A 19,858-nucleotide genomic window follows, 5' to 3' on the forward strand; every position below is an offset into this window, starting at 1 on the left:
CGATTTAAATATATATATACCTTTTGTTATTATAAATCGTTCAACCGCCTATCGAAATATCTTTTCTATTTCTACATCGTGCTGTCTATTAATAATCAATAATATTAATAGATTACGTATATATACATAAGTATAATATACGCAATTACGTAATATCACATAAGTTTGTTACTACATTATAGGTAATAATAAAGAATAATAATAATAGTAATAATATGTAACTTGTAATTGTATGTATCTGTGATATGGATAACGCGATGCCGCTTCGTAATCTCTACTCAGTGGGCAAAACAATAATATTATTGATATTTGGTGCCGAACAGTATAGCGATTCAATAGTTTTCCGAATTGGTAGATAGATGTCGCCACTGATTGTTGCGTACAGTTTTATTATTTAAAAGTTTTATCGAACCCATAACTCGGTTATTGCGGAAAAAAAATACGTATGCTAGCAAATACTATTATACATTTATACGTCGTATATAGTATTTGATGCTAGGCAGTTGTAGGGCCCAGTAGGCTGCATCAATAATAATCATTAAACATATTATAAATAAATCTCGCGTGAAAACTCGGTTTGTAGAAGTTTACACTTTACCTTATCGAGTGTTTTATATGATCCTGGTAAATCCAATACTCAAAGGTAAAGTATAAAGTCTATGTTTTTATTGATCGTGTCATCGTATTGACGATAAAGTCGATAAACGACGATTTCGTTATTATTGATTATCAACTAGAAATTGGGAAAAAATCTATTTATTATCGTAATTTATAATATCGCAAAATCTATTGTTAAATCGAAAAAATAATATCTGGGCTTAGGACTTCTTATAAATATACCACAAAGAAACCCTAAAAACAAAAAAAAAATTCTACTACCTGACCAATATTATAGTGGGACGCAAAAATATTCGTTTATATCATATTTACGAGACGCAACTAAATTGCCCCATGATGAAAAAGATGCTAAAATTAATTAAAGCATTTATCACACTGTATTTATAGATTATACATTTCAATTGTCAATTAAAAATACATAGGTACCTATTCTATAATAAATTATACAGGTGGTCAAAAATCTGCCATGTCCTACGGCATTTTATGAAACGGATTGCGTCCGTTTAATTTACTCCGTCACATAAACTCTACTAAAAAAGAACCTAGGAGATTTTTTTTTGAGTCCCTCTTCGTTTCTTGTTACTCCATTTATCACTTACTGAGCTATAATTATTAATAAAAGCTAAATAAAAAAAAATATCCTCAAATCCTCTAACATTCTATGTGTTAGCTCTATTGTGTTAGCTCTACTTAATAGGATTTACAAAATTATATGAACTGTGATTTACTACTGAGTGATTGTAAACTGTAAAGGCCGGTTTATTGAATATTATTGTATAGTCTCGCACTCTCGTCAGGAATTAGATAAAATGGTTGATTCAATTCGTATGCGTTCACAAATTATTGGCAATAACGTATTTTCCGACCGATCACGGCAAAGCACTTATCGTTCTCACAACATAATATGCCAATACCCATTGCTGCGGCAGTAATGCAGTAACTCGACATTTCGACTTGCATTATTTTACGTCTGACTCATAAATAGTCAATACTCATCGATCTCAATAACAATGCAACTAACGCCTTCTGGCTTCTATTTTTAAATCACCCTGAAAAAGTTTCCATTCACATACTTCTCTAATAAAATTATTAGTAGATTTGTTCATACCAAATTCGGTTTTACAAAAGTCCACTGATGTTAATTTATGAACCCAACCATTAATAAAGTGAACAATATATTATATTTTGGTTACTTCACTCTATTAGCACTTTGTATTCAATTATTGGTCTCAACACCTTTTTCTATTCGTCATGATTTTAAACGGGGAACAGAAAAAAAAGTCTCAGGGAAAAATAAGTAAAAATTAGAATATTTTAAATAAAACATAATATTATATCTTATTACTCTGTATGATATCAGGGGCGTCATTTCAATTTTTTTTTTTTTTTTTGGTATGCATAAATATTGAGCAGGCCACTATTTATTTTTTCTTGACATATTTGACATTTAATAGTAGTAGTATAATAATAATTATAAACACAACTAAAATAAAGTAAAATTACATAATACAAGCAGTAAGCAGTGAAAAACCTATAAATATCTAAATTTAATACAAATTGAAACTTCAACAGTCAAATTAAATAAAAACAATTAACAATATAAAGCAACACAATAGATGTGTACAAAATAAATCAGTAAAATTTGTGGTTACTACTTACTAGTAGGTAATAATCATACAACGGTTGTATTGTGATTATAAAGACGTGATCAAGCAATCAATTTTCAACCATTATAATATTTACATATTAATTTATTATTTTAATATAATAATATAAATATTATTTTTATTTTTTTGTGATGTGGCCGAGCGGGCCGTGTGCATGTAACTTGCGGGCCAAAAATTACAATTTAGAATTTTAGGTACGCAAATGTATACCCTGCGTACCGCAAATGACGCCCCTGCATGATATGTTATGAATTATGATTTAAACGTTATAAAAATAAATTTAAAATCTCAAAAAATTAAGTTAAAGCAATAATTTAAGTATTTTATTATTTTACTTTTTTATTATAATTTATTTTTGTAACGTTTAAATCATAATTCATAACATATCATACAGAGTGATTATGTACATGTGTTATTTAAAATATTCCAATTTGTACTTTTTTCCCCCGAGACTTTTTCCTACCATCTTAAATGACATCGTCACCAACTCCTGCGTACATTTACTGTTTTTAATGTTTTGAATTGTAAAAATAGTACCCTAAAATGTATTTAGCTCAATGCCTACATGAGGTGGCGTTGCATATAGTAAGTCGACGGATATTTTCGATTCGCGGAGCGGAGCGACGGCGCGAAGGTGCGTAGTGAGTAGTGACGAGTGCCGATACACGCGCATAACTTAAAAACTAATTATTTCCGCCAATTTATTTTAGCACCATAATTCTTAACTCGTTAAAACAACCCTTTTCGAAAAAAAAAATTTTTAAAAATAAAGTCGCCCAGTAAAGTAGTTCGTCTTATTCAAAGCCAAAAATTACCATTTTAGTTTTTAATCATAGAAGACTGAAGAATAATATATCATAAATCATATTAATCATAATATTCATAGAGTAGGTATACCTACGTATATCATTCATAATTCATAATATTTATAGACTATATACTATATAGTCATATAGAGTAGGTATATATCATGGCTAAATATATGTATATTCTATATATATCTCAGTGGTCATGGTATATAATATATATTATCTACATAATATTGATAATATGAAAATGACAGCTGATCGAGTTTTTGTTTACTCATGATCTGAAGTTTGAACCACGAACTTAACTAAAATAGTTATACTAATGTCGAGCGTGGTTCATACTTCAGCTGATATTATCTATAGTCATAGTGAGCTGTAGAATATTATGTTTGATGAAGCCACTGCGACCCGTGACACATCGAAGTAGCGAATATGGCACCCCTGGCAGTCTGGCCTCTTGTAAGAACACTAACACTACAACATTGACAGTGCATATACACTACAGACCGCCGCCGTCATAACAAATTTGGGGAATATTGAAGGCTGATAATATCAAATCACAAGACTTTTTCGTCTGCGTTAGCGTGTTTGTCTGAGCTCAACAGACAACAACCGAACTGTTCAATTCATCGTTCGTCTCCTGCCTACCCGTGAGCGCGGATTATTCTTGTCGTTATTGTTCACACATCGTGCGACAAGATGAGCGTCGACATGGTGGAAGACGGTCAAGTATGTTAATCGATTATGTCTAACTAAATTACTGTCATCTGTTCCGTAGTAATAATTATTAAAACCTTGTTTATCTCGATTCTCGGGTGCCTACGGTTCATCAATGGCAGATCAATTCTAAACGGAGGAATATGAGAAGCTTTTAATACTAGACGAACTGTTGAAACATAATAGATACTTATAACCGAGAATAATTTTTTTAATATTATATTGAAATACAGTACTAGTATTATATATTATTTTACTTTACCGATGATCTGGTAGAAATACACGGGGAAAACGATTAAATAAGACTAGGTCAGAACACATAATTAGTAGGCTATATTATTATTATTATTTGTATATTTTTTAAATAATCAAAAATCGTTATATCTGTATGATGGGGCTTTGATAATACAATATGACTTATAGGTACATCTGGAATACAACATATATAAGTGTTATGTATATATATACCTTATAATATTGTATAATTTCAACTCTGTGATGGCTTGACAATGTTCAATTTATATGTAATGATTCTTGCTTGTGTTTAGGATGAAGAAAACCCAGGATATGGTGGATGCGAAGGTCCGGATGCTATGTATGTCAAGCTGATATCGAGTGACGGACATGAGTTTATTGTCAAGCGAGAGCATGCATTGATGTCAGGCACAATAAAAGCTATGTTAAGTGGTCCCGGCCAGTTTTCAGAAAATGAAACTAATGAAATCCATTTCAGGGAGATACCGTAAGTAGCAGTGATGATGGTTATCATTAGGGTCTGGATTTATAAGTTGTTAAATATTGTTACTGAGTATGTGCAGTCTTATGAGAGTAAAATTTGTGGACGATTTATTGAACACCAAGTTCATAGGAAAACATTTTTTTTCGCATGTTTGAGAATATTTCAATGGTGATAGAATATTTAGTCCGTTTGAGAAAAAAAATAACAATTCCTTATAACTTCAATAAAAAGGTACCTGAAAAAAATTGTTTGGATCATTTACAGCAAATTGATTTAATTTTTCTTGTATCATTTTGAAAAAAAAAAAACACGCAATGATAATACTTTTATGTAGCCATGCTGTTCATTAAACATGGTGGCTTAACTGTAATGCTGGCTGTTATTTATCCTTACTAATAAGTACAAAATATTTATATATCAATTATGTAAACATTTTTTTATGTTTTGATACAATAAATGTTTTAATTATATTGTTTATCTATTATATTTCTATAGTGCAATGAATTCATTAAAAAAGTGTATACCTCAATTGAGTATAATTAGATATTTAACAAATAGTGTAAAAATACACATTTTTTTAAGAAACTTTAATCAGAATATTTGCAGTTTCTTTAGAAAATTTGAGTATTGTATTTCATAAATATTAAGAGAATAAAAATCTGGATCCTAGTTATCGTATTAATATATAGTACAAATCTAAACAGGAGTCTTAAAGATATTCTTTTTTTTTTTATAGCTCTCACGTTTTACAGAAGGTCTGTATGTACTTCACATACAAAGCTCGTTACACAAACAGCTCAACTGAGATTCCTGAGTTCCCTATTCCACCACAAATTGCATTGGAACTTCTTATGGCAGCTAACTTTTTGGATTGTTAATGTTGAGTAATAAAAACTAATATTTACAAACTATTATGATTACAGAATTCAAACAATCTAAGCTTTTAAAACATTCTTTTTTTGATAATTAATAGACTGGTAAATAATAATTTGTATTGAATATTATTTATTGTTACTATAAATTATAATGTGGTTATAGATTTACAAAAAATAATGATTTTCAATTAATTTATTTGTATTCATGATTATTATACTTATTTTGTATTATATATATACAACATACATATATAACATATAAAAACAATCAAATATAGTTATATAATTTAACTATATTTGTACTTTTTTTTTTTTAAACATAATTTCTACATAATTGTCTACATTTTATAAAATCTTAAACATTGTAAATTTTATTCACTGAAAAATTAATTTAACATTTGTTATTTATGCAAATAGTTCAGATAATAATAAAAAAATAATTCAATCAATAGAAAAAACAACACACACATTATATTTAATTTTATTAATAGCTATTTAAAACAAAATATATTTTACAAAATTTTTTAATAAATAAAATATTTGAATACTTAATACTTCTAATATCTATTGCGTTATAATATACTGTAACTTATATTCAATTAAGTTGTTGAAATATGTATCGTGTAATTCAAAATTTTTATAGTACACATGTTAATTGGTTTAAAATTGTACATGTACATGTAATGTGTTATGGTTATGATATTGCAATCAGGAAAAGTATGAACAATTTCGATATTTGAATATTAATGAAAAAACTGGTTACTACTATTAAATCTATTTGATGGCACTTTAAATCATGATAAATTAATGTAAAGTTGATTTTATTTTATATGTTGCACTGAAATAGATAAGAATATACTGGAGCGTGGACTGTGATGTAATAACGGGGCGACGTATTTTTCATTATCCCCATTTCTGTATGGCAAGAAATTGAACTTCCATACCAATAACATTGAAAGACTACATATTTTAACTTGACATAACTCTGGGATAAATGGTCGTGTATTACGTTAACTTTGGTATCAAAATTTTTGTTTTTATGTATATTTAAAACTTACATTTACAAAACAAAAAATTCTAAATAACATTTTTAATAAAAATAAAATTTCCTACGCTGTAGTATAAATAGTATACTCGTCACGCGATACCATATTATAAATTATATTGTTTATAATGAATCTTGGAAAAAAAATCCCCATACCAACTAAATCCTTTTTTTAAAATTTTATAATGTACCTTTATATCAATTTAATTATGTAACACTTTTTTTTACATAGGTATCTATAATATATATTATATAAAATATTCGTTTAATAATTTGTATATACTTTTATATCATAATAATATTTAATAAAATAATACACCAAATATTTTAAACTATAGGTATAAAATATACGTTTGAAGTATCTAAGAGATTAATCATAATAATATAAAAACATAAAATAGATGTCATTCGTATATAATTTTAAAAAATGTTTAAGGGTGATAAAAAATTTAAAATAATTGAAATAAATAAAAATAATTATCTTAATAAAGGCATTGTTTTCTAATGTTGTGGCAAAATATTAGAAATATTAGACTATTATTAGAAAATCAAATATGCTTATCTCATGCATAGTATTCACTATTTTTGTTTTGTGTATTCACTAATAACATTTTATTAATTATATAGAGTAATTGGGACTTAAAGTTCATTTCCATATAAAAATGGTTTTGTCATGTTCGGCTTTAAGATGTACAAACAGGTGGAACAAGGAAAGTAAATTAAAATCTATTCAATTCCATAGGTGAATATATTTTTAATTTTTTAATTTAAAATCATGCTGTTTATTGCAATTAATAGGTTCTATAACTGTTGTAATAAAATATAAATTAGTATCCAATTGAAACCCTAATTTTAATATCTACTATCTAGATTCCCCACTCAAAAAACCCGAGTTATTACAAAAATGGGTGAACATGATCAAAAGAAAAAATTTTATTCCTACAAAATACACTTTTATATGTAGTGAGCACTTTATACCTGATAATTATTAAATTCGCCCTGGAGCAAATGTAAGACTATTGAAAGATGATGCTTATCCTACGGTATTTAATGGTTTTCCTAAGTATTTACAAAAAAAAAAAATGCCTGTAAAACGCAGTCTATTAACCAGAAATAATGTAAGCGTTTACGAACAAATTGATTTTTTTTTTTTTAATTATTATAGTTTTAAATATCCTATTTACTGCTTAGTTAACTGAAAATCACAATTTAAATAGTAATACACTGGCATGTAGCTCTACATTAAAGGAAAACAAAGAAGACATTGTTGATAATTTTCCACCAGAGGTTGAGGTGTGTCCTTTATTAATTACTTTTTACTGTTCTTACAATTATATTATAAACTATAGTTATTATACATAATTATTACAATGCTCGTTTAAATTGTTTTGTAGAATTTTGCTGATAAAAGTGTACAATGTGTAATAACTTCTCCAACAAAACAAAAATTAAGACAAAAAATCAAATCTTTGCAACAACGTTTAAAGCGACAAAATTTAAAAAGTCTTATTAATAATACAAAAAACACATTCCTTCATCTGATGAGATAGTCTCACAATTAGATGATAGATTTAATGGGTACCCATTACACATATTATTGCATGAACGCAAATGCAAAACGCTTGGTAAAAATGCTGTACGCTATTCCAAAATTATGAGACTTTTCAAAAACATTATTCTTTTATTCACCTAAAGCTAATGCTTATGTAAAAACATTGTTTATATTACCACACCCTTCTACTATTCATAGTTGGATGAGCTCTACACACTGCGAGCCAGGTTTTTTAAATGAAGTTTTTAATTATTTAAAAGAAGAAATGAAAAAATTTGATTGGCTACAAGATTGTTGCTTGATATTTGATTCAATGGCAATAAAGAAACAACTTATCTGGGAATCAAGAAAAGGAAAGTTTTTAGGAAGTATTGAATTTGGTGATGGATCAGAAAATTCAGAATTGGCTACCGAAGCATTGGTTTTTCTTGTTGTTAGTTTAACAAAACGTTTTAAATGCCCTATAGCTTGTATTTTTGTAAACAAAATTAACAGTAGTGTTTTAAGTACACTAATTACTTCAGCTATTTCAAAGCTTTATGACATCGACATACGACTATGGAGTGTTACTTGCGATGGGGCATCATCAAATGTACAGTGTTTTAAAAAGTTGGGGTGCAATTTTAATGTTAATGAAAATGATTTTAATTGTAAATTTACTGTTGGTGGTAAGTTAGAATGTAATGCTATGTTTGATACATGCCATGTGTTAAAGCTAGTTAGAAACTCTTTGGCTGATAAGAAGCTCTTTAAACATAGTGATCATGATGGCATTGTACAGTGAAAATTTATAGTTGCTTTAAATAATTTTCAAAATGATATTGGGTTAAAATTTGCAAACATTAACATCACAGCATGTATATTACAGAAACAGCATCATGAAGTGAAATTAGCAGTCCTTAAGCAGTGGTGTGGCAGATGCGATTGAATATCTACAACAAAAAGGTGAAATATCATTTCAAAAAAGTGAATCAACTGTTTACTTTGAAACAACTAGAACAGCAACTAGTGAGCAATACAATATAACAAATGCAATATTATGCACGTATAAGTGTGCATATAAAATATATATAAATATATTAGGAGACGGGGATCACCGCTCTGGACACCTGGCTGTCGGTGGAAGGCTGATCTGCTGAAGACTGGAACTGGAACCACGTGGATTGCACGTACCGCGGCGATGAATAATCCGCGATTACTGGAACGTATGGTAAATAAGCCACGTAATATAAAATATTACAGTTCAGCAATGAATGAGACCGAAATAATAGTCGAGTTAAAAGAGCTAAAATAACTTTTGGATGAGCACAAAAACGTATACAAAAATGGCGATCACCACGGGGCACGGAGCAGCCGTAAAAACACGTGTCACGTATAATGCACAAGTTGAGCAGACAAAACGTGAAAAAGGAATAACGAATTAACGAACGTCCGAAAAAACAAGTTAACGGCATCGTGAGCGTCATTGCCCGGAACCCCAGAACATGGCGGCAGGCGAGTCAGTGTCGCCACCATTGCGGGTGACCAAGTGTGGTCACCGAAAAAATGTCCTAAACCCGGGAACGATTTGTACGTGCAAAAAGGTCGAACAGTATAACAATAAATTAAAACAATAAATTTACAATTAAATTTACTTATATACTCTAAAAGTAGTGGTCCTTTTATTACGCGATTTATTGGCTCATTAGATATGTAATTAGTTGAAATGAGAGCAAGGGATTTCCAAAGAGTAACTTGCATTGTTGAGGAATTTTCTTTGGACGTCTTTAAGTTGGCGACACAAATCACTATGGGGATTATAATATTATCAAACACTATTAAATAAACGATAAACAAAACTTCATTCAACTTAACTGTGTAAAATGTTTTTCAAGGAAATAGAAAGAATTACAATAAATACCGAGAAATAGCACTTTAAAATGTAGGTAGTGTACAAAATATTAAGTAATTATTGTATTTTATCAAAGACAAAAGAAGCAGTTGAATGTGTAATTCGAGAATATTAAAGTGGTTTTAGAACATGTAGATCAACAATTTATCAAATATTTATCTTTGAACAACTTATACAAAAAATATGAGAATTCAAAAAGACAATCCATGGTTTTTTTTATTAGTTTCGAAAAAGCTTATGAAAGTATACACCGAGAAAAACTAATTAATATTTTTGTTGAGTTTCACTTCCCACATAAATTTATGACAATTCGATCTCCGATGACAAGCAGATCGAACGTCATGTGGTCGTCTTTTGTAATCGTAAGGTCGTCAACCACTAGCCGAGACCCAATAGGCCAGAGAGACGTGGATTTGATGTCACATACACATATAGATATTTCCCACGTTCGGGCAGAATATAAGAATAATGATAATAATGAATAATAATACTAAAGTTTGATTGGAAAAAATTGATTTTATTTAATGTAGTGCCGAGAAAACCGATAGGCACAAAATTCGGTCAAATAGGTAATAAAAAAATATGAGGAATCATAGACAATAATGTGCACGTATACAAAAATATAGATAAAGGTGCGAATAATAACGTTGTATACCTCCCACTGGCTCCTCTGAGCGGTTACCGGGAGTATAAAATCATAAATATAATAATAATAAAAAAACCGTCGCAAAATGCTGACGGCTATGATTATGATCATTATATGGTTACAATAATAATAATAATAATAATAATAATAATATGTAAAAAACCTAACAGAATATCGGCCACGGTGGTTTTCAAAATGTATGTACCTATATAAAAATGTACCATACCACTTGGTGTGCCCCAATGTCGCCCGCAGGCGAAACGATAAATTCGCTACTCCTCCATGCTGCTATGCGTGAGATGGGTCAGGGGAAAGTGAAAGAAAATATAATAATATATCGGCCGGTATTCTATATGCGAGAGATGTCGTGCGTGGCCGTATCTTAGAGATGTTAGAGAGAGGCGTTTATGCTACATCGGTCGCACCGGCAAATGCTGTCGTCGATCGGCGGATTTGGATCCATGTGACAAAAGTCGCCACGGCACGCACACGCTATCATAGTGGTCACTTATCTGTATCTATATATTTATCAGGTCATTCACCTTGTGTCATCACAAATTAGTATCTCTGATAAACACAAGTATTATGAATACGTAAAAGTTAGAATTGGAACTATAGAAACCAAACTAATACCAGTAAGTATATGACTGAGGTAAAGACACCCGTTTTCAAATCTTATAACAAAGTTATAAGAAAAATGGAAATGGGATAGCACAAAGATAAATAATTGAAAAATCCGATATAAAGTGAGCGAAAATGTTAAGATTTCTAAAGAATCTTTATATATTCGTTCATCATTTACAATAGGATAGTATATTATATAGTATACATAATTTAATACTTAGAGACAAACAATAATAAAATAATTTTTATATAAAGAATAGCCTATGTACTGGCCACTAGGTAGTCATTACTATTTATAATATATATTTCATATTATGTACATCAATATATATATATATATATTAAAAAGAATAATGTTGTCATGATAATAAAAGTGTATATAGTGCATAATATCTGTAAAAAAATATTAGTTTTAAACAATAATATTAATAATACTATTGTGTTGGTACTTGGTAGGTATACAAACAATGTTCGTTGAAAACATCATAAGAGTTATAATCATTTTATTACTGACAGTTAAAAAAGCATTATTTGAACTTAATTCAAATAATGACACCAATAAAAGACTTATAGGTAATGGTACTGAATATGATCCTTCCAAATATCCATACATAGTGTCTATAGATTTAAGGAAGGGTTCATGTACTGGCTCATTAATTAACCAGTTGTATGTTTTGACCGCTGCTCACTGTTGTTATGGAGTAGACATGAATGTTGTTAAAGTAAGTATATTTATGAAGTATTTGAGTATTTCCAATGTAATTGACTGTATTAGATATATCAGCTACAAAAAAAAAAAAAAAAAACACTTTAAATACTTGATAACTAAAATTTCAAGGTATATCAAGGGTCAATGCTTCATAATCGAGATTATCGACATTGTGTTGAGATGCACGTACACAAAGATTATGATCCCGAATCAGGAATTATGCAAGGAGACCTTACTGTGTTAAAAGTAAAAAAATTTTCCATTTGTTGAACTTTAAATATTGCTGTTAAATGTTACTTGGTCATTTACATATATATCGCATGTATTATAATATGTTTGATAACTGTTTTAAGTTTAATGCTCACTTAGACAACATTTTTTGTAAAGCTATGGAACTTGATAATTGATGGTTGAATAAACTCGCTTGTCTTTTTAAACAAATTTAATTTTAGAATCACGGTTTTTAATTCACTTATCGTTTTTCCTTTAAATTCCTTTTTTGTTCTATGAATAATTTAAAATTACTTTTTATTTTATGAATGATGAGTTCCTATAGCGAACAAGGATCCGTCGTTGTTACTTTGGGGATAAATCAGTGCTCTTTTATGAATGATAGTTTATCACTACCTTTATTAATTTTTTATAATTTATAATTTATACTGCTATATGTACTTCACCTTTTAGAAAAGATATGTTGGGAAATATTCAAACTTACATTTAATGTATACTTTAATAGCTGAATTTGGTTGGTCTTTTTCTGGTTTGTTAGACCACTGCTACAGTGGTACTAGTAACAGTTGTAATCACTAACATTTATATAAACTTGACACGTAAATCTCCTATCTTTTGATAATTTCTGTTTACACCCTCACACTAATTCTTGAATGCCTCATTTGCAGTTATAGAGTTATTGTTATAAATTAAGGAAAGTATTATATTTTTATTTTTGTATTTTTGTAAGTATTTATTATGTACAGTATAATTATAAAATTTTCTATTATAAATAATAAAGTAATACATATAAAATCATAATTATAATTATATATTTATATAGATAGAAAGACCATTCCCGAACGTAAAGAAATATATACGAATTGGTGGCAAGCCTGCAGATTTTGCTAATAACAAAGCCTTGAAATGTATAGAAATTGGATTTGGTGTCCAGAATAATGATAATTTTATAGACAAGAAAGGATATATGATTACGACTAATGTTAGACATGGTAGAACTGCATGTAGAAGTTATAATGTGTGGGTGATAAATAAAAATTATTATAATATTTAGTTAATATTTATAGAATTTATGATTTTTTCATATAGTGATTTCATAAAGGCCACATGGCAACAATTATTGTGTTCAGAACCGACGACACCAAAGTTCTTAAAATCGACATGTCCAGGAGATAGCGGTGGTCCAATGATTTGCAACAACTTGCTTTATGGAGTATGCAGTTTTAGTTACAACCATGAAGCACCCGAAAAGCTTATATGTAATGTTAGTAATTTGCAGACTGCGCACGTGTTCGTAAATTATTTTGAAGGTTGGGTAAAAGATAAATTGAAAGGAGTAGAAGACATATTTGAGGAAAAGAAGAAAGAGGAAGATAAAGATGAGAAAGAGAAAGAGGAAGAGAAAAAGAAAGAGAAAGAGAAAGAGAAAGATAAAGATAAAGACAAAGACAAAGAAGATAAAGACAAAAAAAAGAAAAAGAAAAAGAAAAAAAAAAAACGGAAGAAAAGTTCCGGGAATTCAATTAAACCACATAACATATTCAATAAAGTTTTAACAATACTACTGTACCTATTGTATGTTGACTAAAATTTGAAATAAATAAAAGTTATAAAATATATATTTTAATGCTGATAATCTAATAATTTTAATACGATTTAATATCTTTTGGTTCTAAGTGTACGATAAAGATTGAATACATACATGCTACTAGTGTTTTTAATCCACGTTATGAGTTTTTCTTTGATCAGTTTTGTGTTATGTGAGCTCGCTATATTTTGGAACATTGTATGATTATCAACCATTACACTGTTATAATTTATTAAAAATTAATAGTGATCTGATATTGTTCATCTATTTATCTTATTTTCCAAACTACAAAATCGTTTCAAGTTTTTTTATAGTTGATCTAGATCGAAGCGCATTAGAATAAATGTTTTCTTTATAATATTTTATATTTGAAGTGGTCATTAAATTATTATATCCTCTATGATAAAATGAATTAAAGATCTAAGTAAAAAAGATATATTCTGTTGATCAATGTAACTTCGGATATTACTGTTTCGTCCACTGGAGAGTTAGATGATTTAGTACTAGACAATTGATTTTCTAGTTGGGTGACTCTATTTTCGAGCACTGAAGTACGAGACCCCCTAAGTCCCGGCAGTTGAACAGAAACATTGTCGAGCTTCTTATTGTGTGACTAAAAAAAGGATTCATGTTTAGAAACCAATTTTTTAATATCATTTACTGTCGAAAGTATATTATTAATTTTAGATATGTAATCAGTATCTAAAACTGGTTGCGTAACCGGAGATTTTCTAACTCCAAGTTTTGCACACTCACAAACGGTGCACAGCCACGGAGTACAACGGATTTTAAGATTATTGCCGGTTAAACCAGAGATAGGCGAACAAGCAATATGGAATGGCTTAGAGCAAACAGAACATTTAACACAGTCGGTATCGGCCAACACACAATTGCGCTTCGAACAATTCATGCTATAAAGTATAGATAACGGAATGGACAAAAACTGTAAACGACTAGATTAAACGAATGTCAGATTACAACTATCAACTGTAACTTTCATAATTGAGGAATTTCCTTAGCTCCATTAAATAATATTATTTAAAAAAAAAAATAGTGTCATATAAGTATACCAATTAAAAATTAGCAGACGTAGTGATAAAGAAATTTATTAACTATTTATGGTATTTTAATGACGAATGTACTATATTATTTTCATTATTTGATGAACGAACTAAAATAAAAAAAATAAGAAAAGTTGTGGAAATTTTAAAAGAAAAAAATAATGATGATACAGATTCTCAAAAAAAGTTGTTATTAAAGCCAGAAAAAAATAACAGATTTTTTAAATCGTGATTTACCAACAGACTTGTTTACACCACATACATTCAGTACATTTTCTCAGTTCAATATTTTTACTGATCTTTTATAACTAGATCCACTTGTATGGCCCAATAATGATAACTATAAAAAATCTCAAAGTATATTAATTTCGTTAAAGGTAGTTAACGACACTGCGGAAAGAAATGTAAAATTGATGGAAGAATTTGATCAAAAAGCTACAAAAAATGAAAACCAAAAGCAATACTTATTACAAGTTTGTACCCATAAATTTTAGTTTTTACTATAATACTGAATAGTTAAAAATATTATATAACACAATAAAACATTTCAGGTTGTTCAAAAATACAGAAAAATATACCCATCATTTAGCCGATAATGCCTATCAAATGTAGAATAAAAATGTGTTAAATATTTTAGAATAAAAGTAAAAAAGTCGGCAAGTGCGTACCGCTCTGCTGTACATTAGGGGGTGGGGTGGACCTCAAACTATAGGGTAGATTAAATTTGAATGCAATGATAAGTATCATTGTATACGAAAAACGATTCTGAACGGAGATGATTTGTCAGTCTATAGTATATTATAATTAAATATTGTCATATATTCTATTTTGAAACAAATATTCCGATTTCATAAAAATTTAAAACTCAAACGCTCAAAACATTTTTCCTATAATGACTCTTAAAATTTTCTCTATAGCTTTTTGAAGCAAAACTTATGGAAAACTTAGTGTTGAATTTTTTAACGTTAGATATAAATACAAACAATTTTATGAATTTTAAACTACAAAATAATTTGCAAATATTCATGATTTTGACGAATTTTTGTCAAAATTTGAACTTCAAATGCTAATAAAAAAAAATTGTGCCTATGTATTCTTATAATTTTTTAATCGCTATAAGAATAACATATGAGGAACTTTGTATAAAATTTACAAGTATTTTGATAGGGCCAAAAAAATTTTATCGACACTTCAAAAAAATTTCTCAAAAAAATCGAAAATTTCAGTGGTCTATAAATAACTCAAAAAAAGTCAAAATTTTTTGAAAATTTAACTATATACAGATACCATTAACATTAACATTTGGTGAAAATTTCAAGTATTTTCAGTGATTAGTTTTTGAATTACAACCATAAAAAAAATCGATTTGGTCGAAAACTGGTTTTGCGTAAAAATTGCCGTTTTTCCGTCATTTTTTTTTTGTTTTTCTCGATCTTTTTGAAAACTGTTTTTAAAATATTAACTTTTTACCTGTATAATGCACCAAAGATATTCACTTTTACATCGGAAACCACCCCCATAGTTTGAAATTGGAGCATTATTTTGACTAGTTATGCTGTACACAGACACAAAAAAAAAAAAAAAAAATAAAAAAACACACATCATTGTAAAATCAATACATTTATCACTTCGTTCAGAATCTAAAAAAATTTCCAATGTCTAAAAACATATTTTATATTATTTATTCTACATATATAAAATAATGGATTAAATAAAAATTATATTATAATATTTTTTGTAGACGGAATATTTCTCAATAATTTATGATTTAAAATTTTTTTTTCAAAAGTTTTAGTTTTTGAAATAATTAAAAATAACTGAAAAAACCCTTTGGGCCATAACTTAACCCTATTGTGGCAAGGTCAAGGGTTGAGTTATCAAGTTTAAATTTTTCACAATTATTATTTCTTATCACTTAAAAAAATGGGGGGAGGGGTACTCATTTAAAATTTTTTAAATCTGTATTTTTGGACCATCCTAATGTACACAACTTTTGAAAAAACAAGTTAAAATAAGATTTAAAAAAAAACTTAAAAATCAATTGGAAATTATATAAACATAAAAAATACACATTATGAATAATGAATATGTATAAATAGCTTATTTAATTATAATAAAGATTAGGATGATAATATGTTATCTATGATATGTATAATGTATTTATTTATAACAAATACAAATCATATTACGTAACAATCCGTCTTAAACTGGTTAGGTGTACTTATTTTACTGGTCAGAATGATAATTTTAGTCGTTTTAAATCTTCTTCGGATGACGTTGCCCATTTTGTAAATACTATTCATGAATCAACCTAAAAGTATTCCACAGTATACACAAGACAGAGAGGAAGGTATATTTGTTTATATAATATGAATGATATAACTATATAAGATAGATTTTTTAACATTACAGTCTGTTTAACCCAGTGATTCATTAAAACTACTCAATAAAATTACCTACCTATTTATTACTAAGTCTTGCTACTATAATATAGTATGTAATCGTATGTACAAAGTTTTATATATGTTTTCATAGGAATTATGTTGTCATGATAATAAAAGTATGTAGTATTTATAATATATATTTATAATATTATTTATTTAATTTATTAATAGTTAATACTAATAATCCTATTATACGTTGGTAGGTATACAAACAATTTTCGTTAAAAATATCATGAAAGTTATGATCATTTTATTATTGACAATTAAAAAAGCATTATTTGAACTTAATTCAACTAATAATATCAACAAAAGACTTATAGCTGATGGTACTGAATATGATGCTTCCAAATATCCATTCGTAGTGTGTATAAAAATATTTACTGATAAAAACATGGAAACCAATTCAATTTGCACCGGCTCACTGATTCATAAGTTGTATGTTTTGACTGCTGCTCACTGTGTTTATGGTGAAGACAAAAGTCTTCTACAAGTAAATATATATTTATGAATTATTTCCAATGTAATTGATTGTATATTGTATCAGTCATAAAAAAAGTTTTAAATATGTGCAACTAATATTTCAATGTATTAGGTTTATCTAGGATCAGCTGTAAATAATAATGATTTTCGAGAAGTTGTTGAACTTTACGTACATAAAGACTTTGACCCAGAATCAAGTATTATACAAGGAGACGTTAGTTTGTTTAAAGTAAGCGAAATTTTCTTTTCGTCGAACTTGGAAAATTGATTATAATTTTTACTTGGTTATTCATATAAGTACCGCATTTATTATTATAATATGTTCGCTCACTTATACAAAATTTCTTTTAAAGTTTTGAAAATTGATCATTGGTGGTCGAATAAACTTGCTTGGCCTTTTTAAAAAATTTAATTTTAGAATCATGGCTTTTGATTCACTTAGCGTTTTTCCTTTAATTTTCTTTTTTGTTCTGTGAATAATTTAAAATTACTTCTTATTTTATGAATGATGAGTATAGCGAACGAGAATGCTTTGTTTTTTCTGATGGACTAAACCAGTTATCTTTTATGAATTGTTTATCATCACCTATATTGATGTTTTTATAACAAATTTGTACTGTTATGTACTTAAGCTTTAAGTATAGTATTTAAATTTGTGTAGGTTTCGTCTCGTTTTATAATGATAAATATTATATTAGAAATTAATTTCATTACTTTTATAAGCAGCAGCATGAGTATCAACCATTCACAATTTATTATAATTTGTTTTTTAATATAAATGTTTATTAAAATAGCTCAATAACATTGACTCATTAGTGTGTACACTGTGTTTATATTAACTTAACATGTAAACCTTGCATCTTCCGATAATTTCTGTTTATACTAATTTTCGCATGCTTCATTTGGAGTAATAGATTTATTATTATAGGTCACAGATGTTAAGGAATGTGTTGAATTTTTGAAAAAAATTATTTATAATTTATCTCTTTTGTGTTATTATACTAATAATTTATTATTTACTGTATAATAATGAAATTTCCTATTATAAATTTATTATACCGTAATAGTCGTAATACATATAAAACCATTATTATAATATTTTTATAAAGCTAAACAGCGCATTTCCAAACTCAACACCTATAAAAATTGGTGGCAATCCTAATGATTTTTCCAATAACAAAGCCTTGGAATGTATAAATATTGGATTTGGTACTATGGATACAAAAAATACAGTGGGCAGAAAAGGATATATGATAAAGACTAATGTTAGAAATGGTGAAACTGCATGTAAAGAATACGACATGTAGGCATTAAACACAAATATAATATTTTTTATAACATACCTATATATGATTTGTTGATATAGTGATCTACAAAAAGATGCATGGAAACAATATTTGTGTTCACAACCGACAACACCAAGTTTTAAGAAAATGACATGTCCAGGAGACAGTGGTGGTCCTATGATTTGCAACAACTTGCTTTATGGAGTATGCAGTTATTATTACAACTTCAAAGGAGAAAAAAATGAGTGTGGTGTGCCTGACATGCAGACCGTGCATGTGTTCATACATTATCATAAAAAATGGATAAATGATAAAATGAAAGGAGACATAGACGAAAATGAGAAAAAGAAGAAAGAGAAAAAAAAAAAAAAACGGAAGAAGAAAAGTTCCGGGAATTCGATTAAACCAAATAATATATTCCAGAAAGTTTTAACAATATTACTTTATTGTATGTTGAATAAAATTTGAAATTATAAAAATTATAAAATATATATTTCAATATGGTTAATTGTATTAGATTAAGTATTGATTGCATGTGTCTGATGAAGGTTGAAGAACACTCATGAACTGAATTTATACTTTTTTATATTTAATTCTTAGATAATAGTATTGTAATAAATAATAAATTAAATGAAAATTTAATTAACCTACCATGTTACTAAAAGTGAAATAAATTACTTGAATAGCTATTATCTTTCAGTAGTAGGGAAGTGGAATATAAAAACCTTGCTTCTATAATGACTAAAACATTGCTTTTTTTTTTGGAACGCATTTATATACATTAGTACAATAATAAACAAAATATAAAAATCACCATTATATTTTGACAACATTTTTGTTCAAAGTAGAAAAATAAAATTCCATATTTTATAATTA

General features: G+C 28.0%; 2 protein-coding genes across 2 annotated transcripts; both read left to right on the top strand.

Annotated features, from left to right (window-relative positions):
* Positions 1-3,524: 3,524 nt before the first annotated feature.
* On the top strand, positions 3,525-5,459 carry LOC114119957 (elongin-C). Its single transcript, XM_027981706.2, has 3 exons — positions 3,525-3,823; positions 4,360-4,553; positions 5,287-5,459. The coding sequence occupies exons 1-3, from the start codon at positions 3,794-3,796 to the stop codon at positions 5,426-5,428; spliced, it is 366 nt and encodes a 121-aa protein (XP_027837507.1). The 5' UTR covers positions 3,525-3,793; the 3' UTR covers positions 5,429-5,459.
* Positions 5,460-11,534: 6,075 nt separating this feature from the next.
* LOC114119952 (uncharacterized) lies at positions 11,535-19,473 on the top strand. The gene is made up of 9 exons (XM_050210103.1): positions 11,535-11,905; positions 12,022-12,138; positions 12,947-13,143; positions 13,213-13,702; positions 15,150-15,245; positions 17,401-17,706; positions 17,809-17,925; positions 18,806-18,999; positions 19,063-19,473. The coding sequence occupies exons 1-9, from the start codon at positions 11,651-11,653 to the stop codon at positions 19,448-19,450; spliced, it is 2,160 nt and encodes a 719-aa protein (XP_050066060.1). The 5' UTR covers positions 11,535-11,650; the 3' UTR covers positions 19,451-19,473.
* The last annotated feature ends 385 nt before the right edge of the window (positions 19,474-19,858 follow it).

This window comes from Aphis gossypii, chromosome 1, assembly GCF_020184175.1.
Source record: "Aphis gossypii isolate Hap1 chromosome 1, ASM2018417v2, whole genome shotgun sequence".
Lineage (NCBI taxonomy): Eukaryota > Metazoa > Arthropoda > Insecta > Hemiptera > Aphididae > Aphis > Aphis gossypii.

Excerpts from the sequence above, each read along its gene's own strand:
- LOC114119957 (XM_027981706.2), top strand. The coding sequence starts at position 3,794 with ATGAGCGTCGACATGGTGGAAGACGGTCAA. Across the intron at positions 3,824-4,359 it reads ACATGGTGGAAGACGGTCAA|GATGAAGAAAACCCAGGATA; the intron begins GTATGTTAATCG and ends GCTTGTGTTTAG. Across the intron at positions 4,554-5,286 it reads ATCCATTTCAGGGAGATACC|CTCTCACGTTTTACAGAAGG; the intron begins GTAAGTAGCAGT and ends TTTTTTTTATAG.
- LOC114119952 (XM_050210103.1), top strand. The coding sequence starts at position 11,651 with ATGTTCGTTGAAAACATCATAAGAGTTATAATCATTTTATTACTGACA. Across the intron at positions 13,144-13,212 it reads GCATGTAGAAGTTATAATGT|TGATTTCATAAAGGCCACAT; the intron begins GTGGGTGATAAA and ends TTTTTCATATAG. Across the intron at positions 13,703-15,149 it reads TACTACTGTACCTATTGTAT|GTAGTTAACGACACTGCGGA; the intron begins GTTGACTAAAAT and ends ATTTCGTTAAAG.